The 19,109-nt window shown below is 38.4% G+C and overlaps 1 protein-coding gene across 2 annotated transcripts in view; it reads left to right on the top strand.

Annotated features, from left to right (window-relative positions):
- RELN (reelin) overlaps positions 1 to 19,109 on the top strand; it is a 269,232-nt gene that overhangs the window by 157,137 nt on the left and 92,986 nt on the right. For both annotated transcript variants that reach the window (XM_042815609.1, XM_042815611.1), the window contains exons 11-16: positions 3,706 to 3,851; positions 10,002 to 10,153; positions 12,779 to 12,891; positions 14,405 to 14,613; positions 17,525 to 17,653; positions 18,747 to 18,856. In XM_042815609.1, the coding sequence (XP_042671543.1) occupies positions 3,706 to 3,851; positions 10,002 to 10,153; positions 12,779 to 12,891; positions 14,405 to 14,613; positions 17,525 to 17,653; positions 18,747 to 18,856 (859 nt within the window). The remainder of the gene's footprint in view (positions 1 to 3,705; positions 3,852 to 10,001; positions 10,154 to 12,778; positions 12,892 to 14,404; positions 14,614 to 17,524; positions 17,654 to 18,746; positions 18,857 to 19,109) is intronic.

Here is a 19,109-nt window from a genome sequence, read left to right as displayed (position 1 = left end):
GACCTTCTGCTGATGCTTCCATGGTAACAAGAAGAGAAATTTCCTACAAGTTGCTGCCATTTTGCCTTTTTAGTTACCATATTTTACTAAATAACTTAATTTGTTCCGATCTTTAAAATCATTTACATGTAAATAAAAATAAAACAGATCAAATTGCATCTGATATTCATAAGAGAGAACGCTACGTCTGCGTAAGAGAGATCTGCAGTATCTCCAATTTAGGAAAGAACTTAATTGCATTAGTTTCAAAAAAGAGTACGTGTTGATTTCAGATAAAAAATCTTTTTATTTAATCACCTTTTTTTTAAATTAAAAAAAAAAAAAAAAAGAGAAACCTGTGAAATTTAGTCCTTCAAAACTGAACAGATTACCACTGGAAGTGTAAAGTCATTAATTCAGGAAAAAGCACAGTACTTGAGTTCTTCATTACTAAAGTCTTGGATTCAAACTGTGTGTTGAACCCAAGAGAAAATGAGTCTCATGGTTTCAGTTCAGACTCTGATCTGTTCAAACTCTATTGCAAAACCACAAAATAATCCAGCAATCAGCAGCCTCTTGGATGCTGAACAGGACTGACGAGGTAGTTGGGAATGATGCCATCAAGGAATCAACTCTTTTGGAGCTTCCTTTGCCTCTGGAAGATTTTGATGTTGTTTGCCCCCCCTGCAGCCCGTTTGGTGAAAAAGAGCAGTAAAAGCAGCAACAGACAGAAACTGCTTGGAAAATGAAAAGGAAAATATGGAAGCAGGGAGCTAAGGGTGACCCGGAGGGTGATGATTATAAAGACAGGGAGATGTGGCTGGCAGCTGGGAGAGGATGCAGGTACAGCTCATGCAGGTGGGTGCTTCTCTCCCATCGGCATGCCCTTAGGGTCCAAATGGTGGTACTGAGCAAAAAGAAAACAGTGGCCTTCTCTTGGAACTTTGATAGAAGCTTTGCATGTGTTCTGAGCGTCTTTCTTACCTCCTTTAAAGATAATGAGCTTCTATGACTGTTTTTGTTGTTGTGTAGAATAACAAAAGCAGTTAAATTCCAGTTTGAACTTTTCCTCTGCAGAGCTGTTTCACATGAGGTTCAAAGCTAACTTGGTCAGAGGTTGATTTGAGCCATATGTTACGTGGTTAATTAACACATAAAATCAGCATAAAAATACATATTCATTGATTTTGTGTAGCTTTTTACAAAGCATAAAGGTAATTTTATAGAACTAATGAAATAAGTGATGCTTCTGTATCCTTTTGAGCATTCATAAAATGCTGATTGTACACAACTATACATAATTACATATTTGCCCTTTTGCCAAGCTGCCCATTGATTTATGTTGACAAACTAAGTGGAAACTACCAGACACTTTGGTAAATACTGTTAGACAGCAGAAGGACATACCAAATGAAATGATAACAGGCCTATATCTGTTTTGTGTATTTTAATAGGTGGCTTTAATCAGCAAAAGATTACTAATGACATGTCCCAATATCAAGTATACACTTACATATAAATGAGTAGCTGAGAAATAAGTACAGCCTACAAAGGATTTTCCAAAGCTTTTGTGCAATTGTACATTGCAATTGTACGTTGCTAGTTCCATAGGGTCTATTTGTTTATTAAGAGATGAAAGGTTACTTATAAATTTGAATTATCAGAAGTTTTAGCCCAAATATTTATTTCTCTTGTATTCACTTGGCTGCTTGAAGATAATAGGGGTTTTGTGGTAGATCGATTGACAGATGAAGGCTATTTCATTTCTGTTCAGCAAACAAAGAGTATTCTGAAAACCGAGGAGCAAAATTATTTTTAGAATTCTGATATTAGCAATACCTATGAGCATTAATGCAAAATAGTGAACAAAAGCCATTTCTTAGTTACAAATAACTGCACGGTACACACTGTTTTTCAAACTGAGATAAAATATAAAACTGTTTCATTATTTTTTTCTAGTTATAAAATATTTTTATAACCATAGAGTAAGTATAATTGTGACAAAATCTATGTAATTTCTGATAATTTCTCAGCACTGCAGCATCTTGCTATTGTTTTGACTTTCATGTAGAAGACAAATGCTTTAGGATGGATTTGTTTATTTTATCATTTGAAACAGTCCTTACGCTTGGATAGTGGGTGTCTTCAAGTGATATTTTGTCAGAGCTATTAAATGCAGAGCTGTTGTCATACAGACGAAGGCCAGAAAGTCTTTACATTCAGATCAGGTTTGAAGTACATAACTTTTTTTTTTTCTAATAATGAGTAGACACCTCTAGAAGAATTCACATTTCATTCCTACGTATAATTGCTAAGTTACAGGCAAGCATTTAAAAATTATCAACAGACGAATTTCAGTTATGTTTTTTTGCAATGATGAGTGAAAAGAGGAATAGACATAATGCAGCATTTTGTACTTTTCTCTTAAAATCACATAGATAAAGGTGTACTGGGCAGTTTTTTGCTTCTTGCTGCATTTCTTTTTTACCGAAAATTTAATTATTAACTTATGTGGCACTGCCATGACCTTTTTAAACACAGATGAGGTGATCACCACACTTTCCCTTGGTGACTTCTGAAGGAGTTCAGAGACAACAGCAGACTGTATAGACGGTGCTGAAAAGGTCAAAGCAATTTGGCATTATTGTATTTCTTTTTCAGATATTGAACTGTGGCAAGAAAGGAGAATTAGTCTAATTAGTCATTTCTTATTTCAGCTCATAATTCTAATGTGACCAGATTTTCTAAAGAAGTGTTTGAGATAATGATCACTTCTGTCAGAATTTGTTTTAATATGAACAATTCAGTATAATACCAAGTTGTCTGTGTTAAGGACAGGTAGAGCTTCTTTAGTACCCCTTTCAGCCATGCAAATTCCAGAGACTTACCAATTTATCAGATAGACATGAGGGTGAGAGTAGTACTGGCAAAAGAAGACAATCCATACTGTAACCTACATGCCATTTTGTAGTCTACATGCAATATGACCTATTCAGAGGCTCTATACAGAGTGCTGTGGTGGTCAGGGCAGTTTGAGCAGATGTGGGGCTTCATTTCATGCTGCTGAAGTCATCTATGCAGAAATGCAATATGAAAAGCAGACATGTTCACGTGGGCAGACTCAGCACCCTGTGATCAACATGTTACAAGAGCTATTTGCCTACATAGCTATTTGCTGTGCTATTTGCATAAAATTACAGCAAACAGTCTTTTCACTCATACATGTCAGCCCTGAAGTTTGCTATATGGCATTGCAGAGCAATTTTACCTTCAAATACCTCTGCTTGAAAAATTCAAGCATGAAGATCTGACATGTTTCACAGCATGAAACTCTTCAACCAACAAAACATCCATATCAGTAGTGATATTAAGGTTATTTGTACACACAGCTGTGATTACTGGTCCAAGGCAGACATAATAGCTTGGCTTTAAAATAGAAATAAACACACAGAGGTTTGGTAAATATCTTTTCTAAGCAAACGCAATTTCACAATGGTTTGAAGTGCATTTGTAGGGAAGTACATATGAGGTTGGGAAACAATCACATTGGGGTAGGCCAAGAAAGAGGAAAGGTGATGGTCCATTCGTTGTCTGTATTTCATCTGAGACATTGGTGAGTCATTTGTTAATTTGCAGCTTGCTCTGAGCTCAGGCAGTGTGTGAGCAGGGTAGCTGCCCTTGCCAACCACTGTAACATCCCGTACTCTGTACTCCTTTTGTCTACAGCACAGCTGCCAATCAGATGGAAACTCCATCTATTTCCATGGGACAGAAGGCAGTGAGTTCAATTTTGCCACAACTCGGGATGTGGACCTTTCTACAGAGGACTCCCAGGAGCAGTGGGCAGAAGAATTTGAGAGCCAGCCCAAAGGGTGAGTGCCTGGGAAGGGCTGGGAGCTCTGTGCCAGGGACTGGGAAGCTGGGTAAATGTTACTAGGAGAAATAGCAACACCGTAACAGATAATTGGAGATGTTGGGACAAGCAAGTCAGGAAAGCCCAGACGGAACAGCCTCCTGACCATTCTGTCACCAAAATTTTCAGTGTTTCAATGAAAAAAATTGTGCTTGCATGACATTTTTTGAAATGTCTTTTGTTGCACATGAGAGCTGCTAACAATCTGTATCAAATCAGATTCCTCCCAAACTCAGCCTCTCCATGAAGCTGCTGTGGGCCACACTTTGGCAACCCATCCAGGACCGCACCATAGGAAGTCATGCCGCTTTTACTGAAACATAAGTGAGCTTTTCAAAAATAAAAGTGGCCTGGTAAAGAGCTACAACTTTATATTCTGTCATTTTGTATACTCAAAATTCTGCATAAATTCTGACCAAATAAAAAGAAAATAAAAACTTCAATATGGTTTTAATTCTTTTTTATTTTTAAGAAAAGGAATTCCAGTAGTGGATGTAATCCCTGAGATATGAGAAACACACACTACTGGTTTAGCGGTCTCTGCTGAATGTTGGTTTTAACCTACGAAGTACTTCAGATCATTAGCAGCTGATTCAAATGCTGTTTGTGCTGTGCTGAAAGCAAAGAGCACTGTTTGAGAAATACGTTCTAATGCAAGCTGTAAACACTTGGATTATTTGGGACTTACAGAAACAGTATTCCTCGTGGACTCCTTCGCAGTTTGGCGAATCAGCCCAGGACGTGCTGGATGCTGAACTATTGTTGCTATGTCCTTTCAGCAATTTCAAGAAAATGAAATGCATATGTATGTGCTATGTGTTAGGTGACCATGTGAGATATATCTGAGATGTTGTCTCAGTCTGTTTCCATCTTGGAAAAGCAGGATGTGTATGTGACCTCAGGACATCTGCCCTGCCTATAGCTCCTTGCTCTGCTGGGCCAGGTAGCAGTTAATTCGAGCCAGGCTCCTCCTTTTCAGTGGTTCCTAATCAGGGCTCCTCCTTCCTTGATAATTAGGAAACTATAAAAAAAATTACAGTAGTTCTGCACTTGAGTACAAATCTTGAAGTCAGTTATTTGTACCATACCCCAGTGACAAAGTGCACAGTTTCTGCAAATAATACATTTTGGGTTTCATGCAGCATCAGACTCCAGCTGCAGCTACCACTGCTCTCAGCCAGGAGCAGGGCAGATACTTCTTGCATCCCATTCACAGGAACTTGATCCTGATTTTGTTTTTTAATTTTCAAAGTAAAAAATTAAAAAAAAAAAAAACTTTTTTTTTTATTTTCAAATTTTATTCGATATGTGAAACTTCCTTTTTTCAACTGTTGCTATAGGAACAGAGGCTTAAATCGCATGCAGCCATGAATAAGCAAACACTGAATTCTGTTGAGGTTACAGAAAGCAACTTCAACATATAAAACTAATTAACATTGTCCCTCTTGCACCATTTCTGTGGGGCTTTGTTTTGGGAATTGTACAGAACTGCAAATACAAGTGCTTCCTTGATTTCTTCCTAGAGAAAAATTTCTGAATGCTCTTTGAACTGTATTTTAAATATTTTTCACTGTATTGAAACTGTCACATGAAGAACAGATTACAAGGTGCAATTATCCACAGCAGGCCTGAGCAGAAAATAAAAATTCTGTTTTGTGAAAAAGTGTAAGATTTAGAAGACTGGTGGTTTGTTTTCTGTATTGGAAAGAAAATAGGCTTTTCAGGATGTTGTTCAAAATAAAAGGGAAATAGTTTAGCAAAGACAACAGATTCCTGGGGTATAAAATATTCCATTTCCACCTCTGCTGGCGACAGGGTGGAGCAGAAGTAAAGCATCTCTCTCTGACATCCAAATTGGATATTCAGCCTCCTGCATCTCTGCTCACAAACTCTTCATGGGATCAGAAGATATTTCCTCAAGAACTATGTCTTTGCAAAAACTTTTATTAAAGGTAGTCAACATTTTCAGACCCAAATTCCCTGTTCCTATGTCATTTCTGATACTCAAGAGTTGCAGAGTGTTTGAGGGCTGCTCTGAAAATAATGCGCCCCCATTTTATTATGTTAGCCCATAATAATCTTGATCCTAACCCTAACCCTAATCTTAATCAGAAGTGAATGTTGATGACATAGCAGTAGAGGTTGAACCTTCCCACCAGTATTCCATTACACGTTGTTGCTGTGCGATAGATGGCAGCAGAAGGGCAGTCTGGCAAAATGGTGTCTGATATGAAAGTGCAGGTGAAGCAAAGGTATTTTATTGAATTCCTCCATGATGTAAAAATTGCACTCATTGACATTCAGGAGTGCTTGCTGAACGTTTATGGAGACCAATCAGAGGATGTGAGCATAGTGAGAGGTATGTTTCAGCAGTGGTGACAGTAATGTGAAAAACAAACCACATTCTGGATTGCCATGCACAGCTGTCACAGCACAATATGAAGATTGTTTTGATCAGCTCATCCACAAGAATCAGAGAATTATAATCATGGAACTGTATACAGAACTGAATGTCAACATCAGTGCACTAGAAATGATGGTGGCAATATTGGAATACTGCAGTGTTTGTGCCAAATTGTTCCCACAAATGTTCATACAGGAACAGAAGGAACACCACGTGCAGTTTGTCAGGACCTACTGAACAAATACCAGACTGAAGGTGAAAGTTCCCTGGATCTCATCATTACCAGTGATGAGATGTGGTGCCGCCACTATGAGTCACAGTCAAAACAGCAGTCCTTGGAGTGTGAAATCCCCATTTAAAAAAAAAAAAAAAATTCAGGACACAACCTGCAAAAAAGTGATAGGAAAGGAGTGATCCTGACTTTCCTGGAACATGGACAAACCATCAACTCTGTCTGCTACACCACAACACTGTCTAAGCTGAAGGACCTAGCTTCCAGAGTCAGGCCAGAGAAAAAGACAACCTTGCAACATGATAATGCCAGGCTCCATGCCAGTTTGAAGACTGTGGAGCACATTGCCAATCTTGGCTGGACCACCATGTAGTCTGGATTCAATGCCTTTCAACTTCCATCTGTCCAGGCTGATCAGAAATGCACTGAGTGGGCAACATTTTCCTAGCTACAACACCATCATAGCATCATAATGGGTAACCTCTGGTGCAGATTTTTACAAGCATAGCAAATAGGCTCTTGTTCATCACTGGCAAAAATGCACAGATAATGATGGTGACTATGTTGAAAAATAGTGTTCTGTTGGTGAAAATTTGCTCTATCAAACAGTGTTATTGTGCTTTCTGCATCTATTGTGGTTTCCATGGAAATAAATAGGAAGTGTTCTTTTTGGAGCAACCTAAGTATGTTTAGTAATCATAATATAAAGTGGAAGGAGCCTTACTGCCCTGCAGTGTAAGACTCCAGATCAACCTAATACAGTGTATTCCACTATTGACTTTTCTATTTACAGAGTTCATTAGTAAATAAGGGTTATTTTCTTCTTTGGTATAAATAACATGGTGGCTTGGTGGATTGTGCCTCTCTTCCCTTCTTTCATTTTGCAATGTAGGAAATATCTATATCAAGAGAAAAATATGTCATTGAGGACATTGTGTATGAATAGGGACAGCTGCAGGTAGCTTTGCCTGCCTCACCTTCCTCTCAAAGAAAAAAGCAAAAGCACCCCTCATATGAGAGAGCAAAGGGAAGCTCACGTGTGGATTATCCCCATTTTGCTCTGTGCCAAAAGCACTCTGAGGTGAAACATCTGAAAGCCCAACACTGAGGGCAGAGAAGCTTATTATTATTCAGAGTGATTAGTACTTTTTACATTCCCAACATAGAATAATAGAATAGGAAGGCTTAGGTTGGAAGGGACCTTAGAGCTCATTCAGTTTCAGCCCCCTGCATGGGCAGGGCTACCACCCAGCAGATCAGGCTGCCCAGGGCCCCATCTAACCTGACCTTAAGCACTGCCAGGTATGGGACATCCACATCTTCTCTGGTCAGCTGTGCCAGTGCCTCACCACCCTCTGAGTGTGAAATTTCTTCCTAACATCTAACCTAAATCTCCCCTATTTTGTTTAAGCCATTCCCCCTTATCCCATCACTGTTTGCCCATGTAAAAAGTCAGTTTCCCTACTGTTTGTAAGCCCCCTTCAAGTACTGGAAGGCTGCAGGCTCCAGATCTCCCTGGAGCCTTCTCTTCTTCAGGCTGAACAAGACCAGTTCCCTCGATCTTTCTTCACAGGAGAGGTGTTGCAGCCCTCTGCATATCTTCAAAGCCCTCCTCTGGACCCTCTTTAACAGCTCTGCGTCCTTGTTGTGCTGGGTACTCCAGGCTTGGATGCAGTATCTGAGGACAGAGATATCTCTGGTGCCTCTAGCACACGTACTGCTACTTCGAATGTCCATGCTCATTAAATCTAATTTAGATTTATCTATGTAGAGAAGAATTTCAACAATCATGTAAGGGATAAAAGTATCCAAATGCACTGTTCAATCAAGAAGATCTGCATCTCTGTCATGTCATCACCAAAAGATCTCTATTTATCTTTACAGGCATTGTTTTCATTTATTTTTCTGTAAGAGCCAGTTATTTTATGTTGTAGAACTTTCTAGTTTCCATTATAATGCTGCCTAAAAGGAAAGGATCCCTGGAAACCTCCATGATCTGCATCATTCATGACCTCAAGTTGTTTTGTGGGTCATCAAAGAGGCTGTTTTAATTGAGCTAAATAGAGCATACAAAAGATCAATGGAGCATTGTGAGATTTTGTCATGTAAGTTAAAGTAAGCACTACCACGTTATTCTGTGCTTGTCTTTGGCCCAAGAGACCCATTTTCAAAATCGTATTTTGATTATATTGCACATTACCTTTAAAATGTCTGCACAAATAAAATAGGGTTAGGTTAAACTCTGCTGCCATTAACATATTTATATTTGTGTCATAAAAGCTTTACAGTGACGCTAATCTTGCTAATTCCTTTGTAAATGACTGGCAGTTTTAAAGGAGGATTTTCAAGCAGGCACATTGTTAGTCTGTCACAGCTTAGGTCAATAAGAAAACTGGCAGCTCTTAAGAAGATCTAAAAATACATTTTGAAATAGTGTGAATGGTTAAATTGATAAGCTGACTGCTAAACTGTTGAAATGGCAGTTTTTGAAATCTTTCTACTCCGCACTGGTGGTGGAGATTGTTTCTGCTAGAAGTGGACAGGAAATGGCTTTGTCATCCCTCAAAGACTTCAAATCTTAAACGTTTTCTCATTCTCTGAATCACTCTAAATGATTGGATTATCAGATATTAATGATTCTAAATGTTGCACTGCTTTACTGCCTTATATCTTTAAAATACTTCATTATTAAGTAAAACTTCAATATGAATAATGATGTATTAGACCAAAATAATGTGCAATTTTTCAAGTTTCTATCAAAATATTTTAATCAAGCTTTAAAGAAACCAGAGTTTTCATGATGAAAACATATTTTCAATAGAAATATTCGATTGAAAAATTCTGCAGCAGCTCTTTTAATTATCACTGAATAAAAAATCAGAAGAAAACTGACTTTGATCATCTCATCGCACATTAGAAGACACCCAGCAATTTTTGTTTCATTCTCTGCTCATGTATTTGTTAAAAGTGTAACCCTAAACACTCAAGAAGATGAAAAGAGCATTTTTTGTTATTGCCTACATATTTAATGGCTGGCATAGTAGATATGGAAGACGTGCTTTTTCATGTTTCATTCGTCCGTAAACATTCTATTACACAATATATAGTGTACGTATGTCTTTAAAGCAGAATGTGTTTTAAACATTTTCATGCCAGAAAAATAATGAAGTAATGGAACAACACTAAATATTTGGTAACAGCATTAAAAGCTTAATTTTTTAAGTAATTTTAACTTTTCTACCAACTTGTTTATTATTTATATTAGTTTTGTTTTAGACTGAATTTAAAAACTAATATTGAATAAGCAAGTACAATTCTCAGTACCTGATTTTGAAAAGTGCATTGTGTTGTGATTTTATTCTACTTTCTAACAGTAGCAGCAGGTACTGCTTTCTATACAAATGAACTCCTTTTGTTTTGTTTGAGTTTATCAGTAACACTGCACATTCTCTGCCCACTCTTGACCTCTCCAGGTGGGACATACTAGGTGCTGTCATTGGTACTGAGTGTGGGACGTTGGAGTCTGGCTCATCCATGGTATTTCTCAGAGATGGAGAAAGAAAAATATGCACTCCGTACATGGACACTACTGGATATGGGAACTTACGATTTTATTTCAGTATGGGTAAGTGTGTATTCTTGATAAAATAGAAGTGGGATATGTGAGATTTAGATTTCACAGTGCATGTAAGAAATATTTTAAACACTCCTTGGAAAAGGATGGCTCGGATTCATCACAGTTATGTGCCTACAAGGATGTAAGACAGACAAATCTTGGACTGAGGGTCTGCTCTTCTGACATTCGCAGAAATGTGAAAACATGGTGAGCACACAAATAGCCCTCCTAAAAATATTCTTCCAGATATCACTGACTTGCAGACCTTTCTTAGCAAGATGGAGCATTCTGGGTTTAGTAGTCCTTAATAGACTTCTTTTTCCATGGATATATGTAGCCAATTTGACTGGTATAGACATTTAGTTCCAGATTAAAACAGCTACATGGAGGTGTCTCCATGTGAGGTGAGTGTCTAGTTTTCCTCTGTAATTAGAAATGTAATCAGTAAAGTTACTGAAAAAATGCATTTGGTTCAACATGAGACACTTGTGCTAGACCAGCTGAGCTATTCTCTGGACTCCACTGACTGCATGGGTTGGATATCTCTTTATATAAAAGGAAGCTTACACACTTGCTGCACACATAGTTGTGGGCTTACACTTTTTCAGTCCTCAAGCAGGGCTCACAATGCAAACACAGATTGTTGTTGCTACTGGAGGTGTCCAAGAGAACCTGAGAAGTCAGCGTAGCACTGGCAGATATAACTGGAGACTTGGACAGCCACAACCTGCTAGAGCACCTTCCACTCAAAAGCCCTTAGTTTATTACTGTATTCAAAAGCATTTTGTTCTGATTTATTTACCCAGGGTGAGATTCATCTCTTGTGCACAAAACACACCATTGACCATTATAGCCTTGGAAAAGGCGTCATCCCTTGCGGAAAGAACTGATGTGGTGCTAGCATCTTCTCTGGACCTTTCTTTTAGAATGAAGTGCAACTTCAGTGATTTACTAGGGCTAAAAAAGCATCTAGGAGCAAACTTGTGCTATCATTCCTTCTTCCCACTGCTGTGATCAGTACAACTGCATTAGTTTGGTGTTGTAACTGACCAGAATTACTATGGACATTGTGGCTATCGTTCAGTACCTTACAGTGTTTTTCCACAACTTTTATTTTGCACATAAAGGAAATTGCATTATGTTATTCTCTCAACACCATGTTTAGAGTAGGTGAGGATTTTTGTTTAAAGGTAGAGAATAATAAAATAATAAAAGAGGAAGCAGATACTAAACTTATGACCTCCAGAAGCTACCTTCTGAAACAACAAGAAATAACAACCTGTATTTAATGAGTGGAAGGCCTCATGTTATGGCTCTAAATGGTTCCACATCTCCTCTGTGTTATGTGAATTACCAATAACACACAGGAAGAAAAGAATGCTATTTGCCAGTTCTCCCAAGCATTACAACACCTGCAAGAGGAACAGGAAAGAAATTTGCTCAACCTTCTGAACCTAGAGGAGAAGTTGTCAGCACGTACAGGCACAGAGAATAGTGTGTTTTCATTAGAAAATGAAATTTTGTTGTATTCGTACGTTAAGTAGATCACAGTTTAAACACTCCAGCAAGCGGAGAATATGAATGAACACGTGGATATTTCTTACTGCAGTATAATAAGCATAAAAGAATGCACATCTTTTCTAGATTATCTAGATTCTAGATTGCTTTGCCTATCCCTTTCCAGGAGCTGGGCATCTTTAGTGAAAAGACGTAGAGAAAGTAGTTTGTTTATACAACCTTCCTACTTTATGGATAGTTCAAGGAAACTTCCTCATCCTGGTTTTTGCTGCTTTTTTTTTTCAATACCTGTGATACCCATGGTGCACAGGAAAATGACAGGCTTCCTGTTTCAGTTACAGATATTCTCTTTTAAAAATATTTTCCAGAACACCTGACTAGTTTGGTGATGTCCATTTTGTAACTATTATGTCATACTCATTGCACAAACTTGCCAATGTATCTGCTCTTCCAGAGAAGGTTATTAAGTGTTTTTAGATTCTACCAAATGAAACTACATGAAATCCTGCCTGATTCCAGTGAGATTACCATATCACGCACATTCTTTGTATCACACATAATAGATTCAATTCATTCTATTTAGGATATGGTATAGACAATAGAAGAAGCAGCACAATGAGAAAGATTTGCAGCAGTCTCTCCCCTTTCCTACTGAGAGCAAATTCTCAGCTGCCAAACTATCAGATGAGAATTGTTTGAGGCCCTCATATATTGTGTGTGGATGCATGGTGTGAGTACTAAGTAGCAGTTTGCTGATCTCCTTCAAACAGGCAAGAACTCAGAAAGCAGAACATTTCTACATAAACAGGATTTGAAAAATACTGATAAAAATATTGTTCTAGCCATAGCATTTTCTATTTAAATTGTTTTGATAAGAAGATTAGGAGAGCTGCTTGAGGTTTTCATAATTGTCAACTCCCTTGATCTCTGACATGGTGTATCAGATCAAGTAGTTCTTATACAGTATGTCCTTAGGCCTAGTCTTCTTTTGTTTCTTGAGTTAAACAACATCTGATAGTAGTTATTTTAGTAAGTTTGTCTGTGTAATACAATCCCACTTTCCAATAACAAGGACATCGGTTAATTTTTTTCTCCCTTAAATGTGTGTTTGTATAGGGGGCACCTGTGATTCTGGAGAATCCCATGAAAATGATGTCATCCTTTATGCCAAGATTGAAGGCAGGAGGGAACACATAGTTCTTGATGCTCTGACCTACGCTGCTTACAAGGTAAATCACCTTAAACAAAGTAGATGGATAGGATGGATAAATCAATCTCAGAGGTGTGCAGTGATGGGATGAGGAGTAATGGCCTAAAACTTGAACATAGGAGGTTCTGTAGAAACATACAGAAGAAATTCTTTATGATAAAAGGTGATGGAGCACTGGAACAGGTTGTCCAAAGAGGTTGTGGAGCCTCCTTCTATGGAGATAATCAAGACCCATCTGGATGCCTACCTGTGCGATCTATTGTAGGGCACCTGCATTAGCAGGGAGGTTGAACACAGTGATCTCTTGAGATCCCTTCCAAAGCCTGTGATTCTGTGATCTATTTTTAAGCCATATCATTGGTGTTGTATGTTGAATTCCACATGGGCAAATACGACTTTCCCCATCATATTATTCATACACAGCTCTTGCAGTGAAAAGACACAAAAAAAAAACACAGATCTTTGGTTGTTGCTGAGCAGTGCTGCATGTTGGCTAGAGCTAGGATAACAGGCAAATGGGCAACAGGCAAAAACACTCAGTCATCAGCTGAGAACTGTGCTGATTACTTCCCCTCGCCAATAATTTCTCTTCTCTCCGTTCAGGGTCCTGCCAGCCACAGTCCAATGTGCAGGAACTTTGTCCTAAGTGGGTCAGTCCTGGTGGGCTCAGTGGCTGGGAGGAAAGTTATTCAGGAATGCCTGCTTGCCTTTCCTGCACCTGGCACAGAAAATGACATGTTTTATACATTTTCTTTCCATTTTAAATACAGTAGTGTGCCCTTTTGAGACAGAGCAAAAATCAGTGTACAAATACACATGTAACGCATACTCATGTGGATGTGTTACAGTTTCAAATGCAATGTCTTTATATATTGTGGAGGAAATTTGGTGGTACATATGCAGCTGATTTTAGCCACAGATCCATGTGCATTTTCACTGTAACTGTATCATTTAGAAAAGTGATGTTTATAGTTACAGCAGGGTTTGACCTTTGTTTGGTTGAGTCATTTGCATTGTTTCATTGTACATAGTTTCCCTCCTCTCCTGGCTCTGTGTGAAACACAGGGTAGGACTTTTTCAAAACTAAGGAAACCATAATTTTAAAATAATAAAACATTAATTGGAGAATTCAGGGAGAGACAGGATCTGAAATTACGCTGAATTCATTGTGAACCTTTTTTTAAAGCAAGCAGTCTTAAAGCTGACATCCTCCTTTAACATAATAAAGGTCTAATTGCATTCCTTTCGGACAAAGGCTGGGCTTCATAAAGCAGTGCTTTCATTTATTTTAGCATTACATCCTCCCCACACATGTCGTGAACTCACACGGTTACTTTCTTCTCACGTTACACTGCATTTGTTCTGTGAGCTGAGAGACTGCAAGATGAAGAAAAGCTAACAAACAAGGAGAGAAATGGGCATGTTTCATTCAGCGTATTTGAATCCACTTCTCTATTTTAAAAAGGACTTTTCCATGTAAGCCTTTTTCATATTACTTCTTTTATTTAAGCCTGATTTAATTTCTTTTAAAGGTTCCATCTTTGGTTTCTGTTGTCATTAGTCCGGACCTGCAGACTCCTGCAACCAAGTTTTGCTTGAAACAGAAGAGTCACCAAGGCCACAACAGGAATGTCTGGGCTGTGGATTACTTCCATGTCCTTCCAGTGCTCCCTTCCACAGTGACTCACATGATCCAGTTTTCCATCAATTTGGGTTGTGGAACATTTCAGCCCGGTAACAGGTACAACAAGCAAGATTTCTCTTTCAATTATCAGTATTCTGGTGCTTTTTTTTTTTTTTTTTTTTTTACAGAATCCACTTGTGTATTTGTGGGGATTTGCTTTGTTTTTTTTCTCAGAAAGAATGAAGCCAACTAATGACAAGTATAGGCTGCTCAAAAGTGAATGTTTCTCCTGATTTCCACAGGCCCAGGCTGATATATCTCCCATGCAATAAAGAGTCTATTAAATAGCCCCCCAGGTCAAAGTATACTTTCTGTAGTCCATTATTCTGAAATATGCCTATGATTTCAGACTGATGTTTACTCCAGTTTCTAATGGCTATTGGATTCATTTCTTAATTAAAGTGGAAGGTGTTAAAGACAGCAGCCTACTGACCTCCAAAATATTATTCATGCCACAAGCATAAGTAATTCTTGTAAGAGTGGTGATAAATAGCACTCGTCTTTGAATGCCACCAGTGTGAGAACCTCACTGCTTGCAGCCTGACCAAAAAATTCTTTTGTTAGCTTCACTTCCTTGAGACATTCAATGAAGTTAAGGGGAAGTGAAAGAGAAAGAATGAAGTCATTTGCTTCTTTTTGTTTTATAAAATCATAGAAATGTTTGTGGAAAGTGACTTTCTCAGATGATTTAGTGAAACCTAATGAGATTACTGACAGTATAAGTCAGGTAAGACAAGGCGTTGCCTATCCATGACTTGAAAACTTCCATGGATGGACATCACCTAACTTCTCTGGGAGACATGTATGAACAAAAAGCTTTCCCTAATGTCCAGTCCAATACACTGGAGCCACATCTTTATGGACGATGTTCTTGCTATTTTGCCTGCCATCACTATTGATTCTCTGTGCAGAGAAGCTGTGGATGCTCCATTCCTGGAGATTGAATGGGGCCCTGGGCAGCCTGAGTTGGTGGGAGGCAATTCTGGCAAGGTGAATCGGAACTGAATGATCTTTAAGGTCCCTTTGCACCCCAAGCCATTCTAGGATTCTATAATTCTGTGTTGGGATCTCAATTAATAGAATTTCCTTCACAGTCACCATCACCTTAGCCCTATATACATATGAGACTCTTTATCCTGATATTTTATGAGGTTTAAGTTGCTTCATATATTTTTCAGAGTAAGAGCCAAGAATTTAAAGTAGATGTCTACATATGCTTCCATATCCATGCCCCATGGCATCTTCTTCCATCTGGAAAGAGCTGCATTATTTATTTTCAGTCCTAGCAGCCATGCAGGGCAGCAGAATTCAAGGGGCAGCAAAACTGAAGGCATCACACTTATTTGTGATAGGAAGGGAAGACAGGAACATAGAAGGTGAAAACTTTGACTGCAAACACTCCTAGCTTTAAGCATACTGTGTACAAAGTCTCCATCTTAAATATTCTGTTATCAAATGTGGATTAGTATATATTAAGAAATATTAGTTTCTTCGTAACAAAAGAACCACTAGGTTTCCATAACCACTATTTGTATTTCCCAAATACAGCAGCATTTCCTACCTTCTGGTCTAAAGCATTTGTAATGCCTTCATTACTGCAAAGGTGAGAGAATTGTTCTGTAGATATTCAGTAAATATAACCCTCCAAGGTATCAGTATGGTTAAATCTTAAATGAATTAATCAAAAATTCTGTAAAATATTTCAATACACACTTAAAATATCACAGTGATGGTGTACTTTAATGAAGTAATATTATCAGCAAATTGTAATGAAAAGGACAAGTTATAATTTAGTACCGAATTTATGAATTATGACTTTTATAATGTTCCATTGATATTACTTAAAATAAAACAGAATATTACAAGCTAATGATGTGGTTGAAATTGCAAGAGTATCTTAGTAGAATACTAAGTCCTTAATAAAACCAGCATTTCTTACATTACTTTTTCAAGAGCTTCAGAATGTAAGATATTTAAACATTTGCTAATACTCCAGGTTCTAAACACTATTTTGCTAAATATGCAGGGAAAAGGGAACGGAGAATTTTAGTAATAGCTTTCTAAAAGATGATTTTCTGAACTTCTAGAAGTGTGGATTTTATAACCTTTTGTCATAGACTCAGTGGATGCTCTTATGGATTTTCTGCTTCTCTAGTGTCATTATCTGCACCGAGATGTTTGGGTTTACTGCTAGTCTAGGAAAGCAGAGAAGAGCAGGTTTTTCTGGAAGATATGGAGTTTTCTCATACAATTACGACCCTATGACTCATAAAACTTACTGCTGAATGCTCCAGGCTCTGTGATGTAGAGAAAGCCTCCAAAGACCATTGTGGCTGAGCAGTGTGCAGGCTCCTGCATCTCCTGGGCCTCTGCCTCCCTTGGGGCTTTTTTGGAGGAGGTCTTTCCCAGGTTCCCTCCACCCTTGCAGTTCTGTGCCAAACCTGAGTATTCTCACTGTTCCATAGTTCTCTTCTGATCTCCATTTATCTGTGGAAATCCATGATATCCATTTATCTGGATATTCTGATATCCATTTATCCATGGAGGAATCCAATGGAGTTAGGGGAAGAAACAACCAAAGTATGAGTAACTACTGATTTTAACACCATTAGTAGCTGGCAATTATCAGACTTCTGTGCTCACATATTTCTATCCAAGTTTTCTCATTATTTTTGAAACCACACTCAGTATGATTCTAGATGAGATATAAGAACAACCTTAAAAAATATATAAAAACACTGTCTAGATGGTGTCCAGTCAAGGAGTAAGGGCTAGGAGAGTCCTCCGTTGTCTGTTTTTTAAAGTCAGATTTGTTTTGTGTTTGTATTTTCAGGATTTTTCATACTGAAGATCTACTCAATATTATTTCAGATTGAGGGGTTTCTCTGTAGTGGTATTTCTGCTTGCCAGCCTTTGCCAGGTATGCTCATAGTGCCTTTCTTTTTTCTTTCCCTCACTGTGTTACCAGCGTCAGCTTGGAATTTTCAACCAACCATGGCCGCTCCTGGTCCCTGCTCCACACCGAGTGTCTGCCTGAGATATGTGCTGGGCCCCATCTGCCCCACAGCACCGTCTACGCCTCTGAAAACTACAGCGGGTGAGAGTGTTCTCTGCAATCCTAACTGAGATGCAGGATTAGAGAAGGAAGTGAATTATGGGTGACAGGAGGGAGAAGGAGAGCGCACAATCCGGTATCATCTTTCATTTTTGACCGGCTGAGCGCAGCAAGGGAGGAGTGTTCTGGTCTTCCTGGCTGCCCAGTAATGAAATTTGAAAAATATGAGACTGCTTCTGTTGAATAATATATTTTTTTCCTGATGCTATGGATAAATTACAAAAAGAAAAGGGGAAGGGGGGGAGGAAGACTGCATGCTGGTAATTAAAAGAAAAGTTATACTTCATCAAAGCTGCAGAAGTTTTCTTTTTGGTCAGAGGAACCATCAGTCAAAACCATATTTACATCCTCAGACACATTTTCTCACCTGGAATGCTGATGTTGGGTTACAATGAAGTGCATCCTCTGTGCTTCAGCAGATGAAGTATCTTCAGTACTGCTCTGACTGAAATGAAACTGTGCCACCTTGTCATCCTATGGCTTCCCAACTTTCATAAAACTTCAGAGCCATGGGTGTGATCATAAGAAGAAAATGTAGCTGAAGCACAGCATGATGTGGTGACCTCGTTTCTGTATCTTCATAGCAACTGTTAGCCACGGTGTGCGCAAGAGGTGCAGACCCTGTGGATGGTATGAGAAACAAGGCCCAGCTGGACAGTCGGCCACATCCTCCGTGCCCCACTTTCCATTCCCAGGGGTTTCCACCCAACAGAATTCAGCTGCACTGAAAGGTTGAATTCAGTATGCAATTTAGTTGATACTTATTGGGATGGAGAAGTTGCTATAGTGATATAGGTGAAGATCCTTACTGACTTCAGATATTCATAAAGGGGGAAGAAAACTGCTGGGCTTTATAATCTAGTAATTAACATTCATATATTGTGTGAAAATATTGCAGGTCATGCTCTGTTGTATTTTCATTTATACTTTCTAAAGCCGCAGTAACTTACTTGATTCATTGAGCAGATTTTAGAATTAAAAATTCTCACCAAGCTTTTGCAGTGCAAGCAAACACATTCAATCACTTAATAACTAGCGGTGTAAGACATCAGAATTTGTGTCCTGTGTATTTCAGGTGGAACCGAATAACTACTCCTCTTCCCAATGCAGCACTAACAAGTGACACCAGGATTCGCTGGAGGCAAACAGGACCGATCCACGGAAATATGTGGGCAATCGATAACAGTCAGTATTCTTATCCACAATAATTCTACAACAGAAGAATGCATTTTTATATGCTGCTCCAAGAAAATATTTTCCAGAATCAGAGGTCACATGATTCTCAGTTTGTTAAATTTGTTTTCTTCTCATGTTCACTCAGTAACAAGTGCATTTAAAGCCAGAGGGAAATTCTGTCTTTTGAAAAGACAATAGACCAGTAGATTATTCTTTATTATTCTTTATTATTCTTTATTATTCTTTATTATTCTTTATTATT

This window comes from Centrocercus urophasianus, unplaced genomic scaffold (assembly GCF_019232065.1).
Source record: "Centrocercus urophasianus isolate 14NV4802_14NV808 unplaced genomic scaffold, USGS_Curo_1.0 seq_15, whole genome shotgun sequence".
NCBI lineage: Eukaryota > Metazoa > Chordata > Aves > Galliformes > Phasianidae > Centrocercus > Centrocercus urophasianus.
Note: the sequence above shows the minus strand (reverse complement) of the source record. Positions and strands in the feature narration are given on the sequence as shown.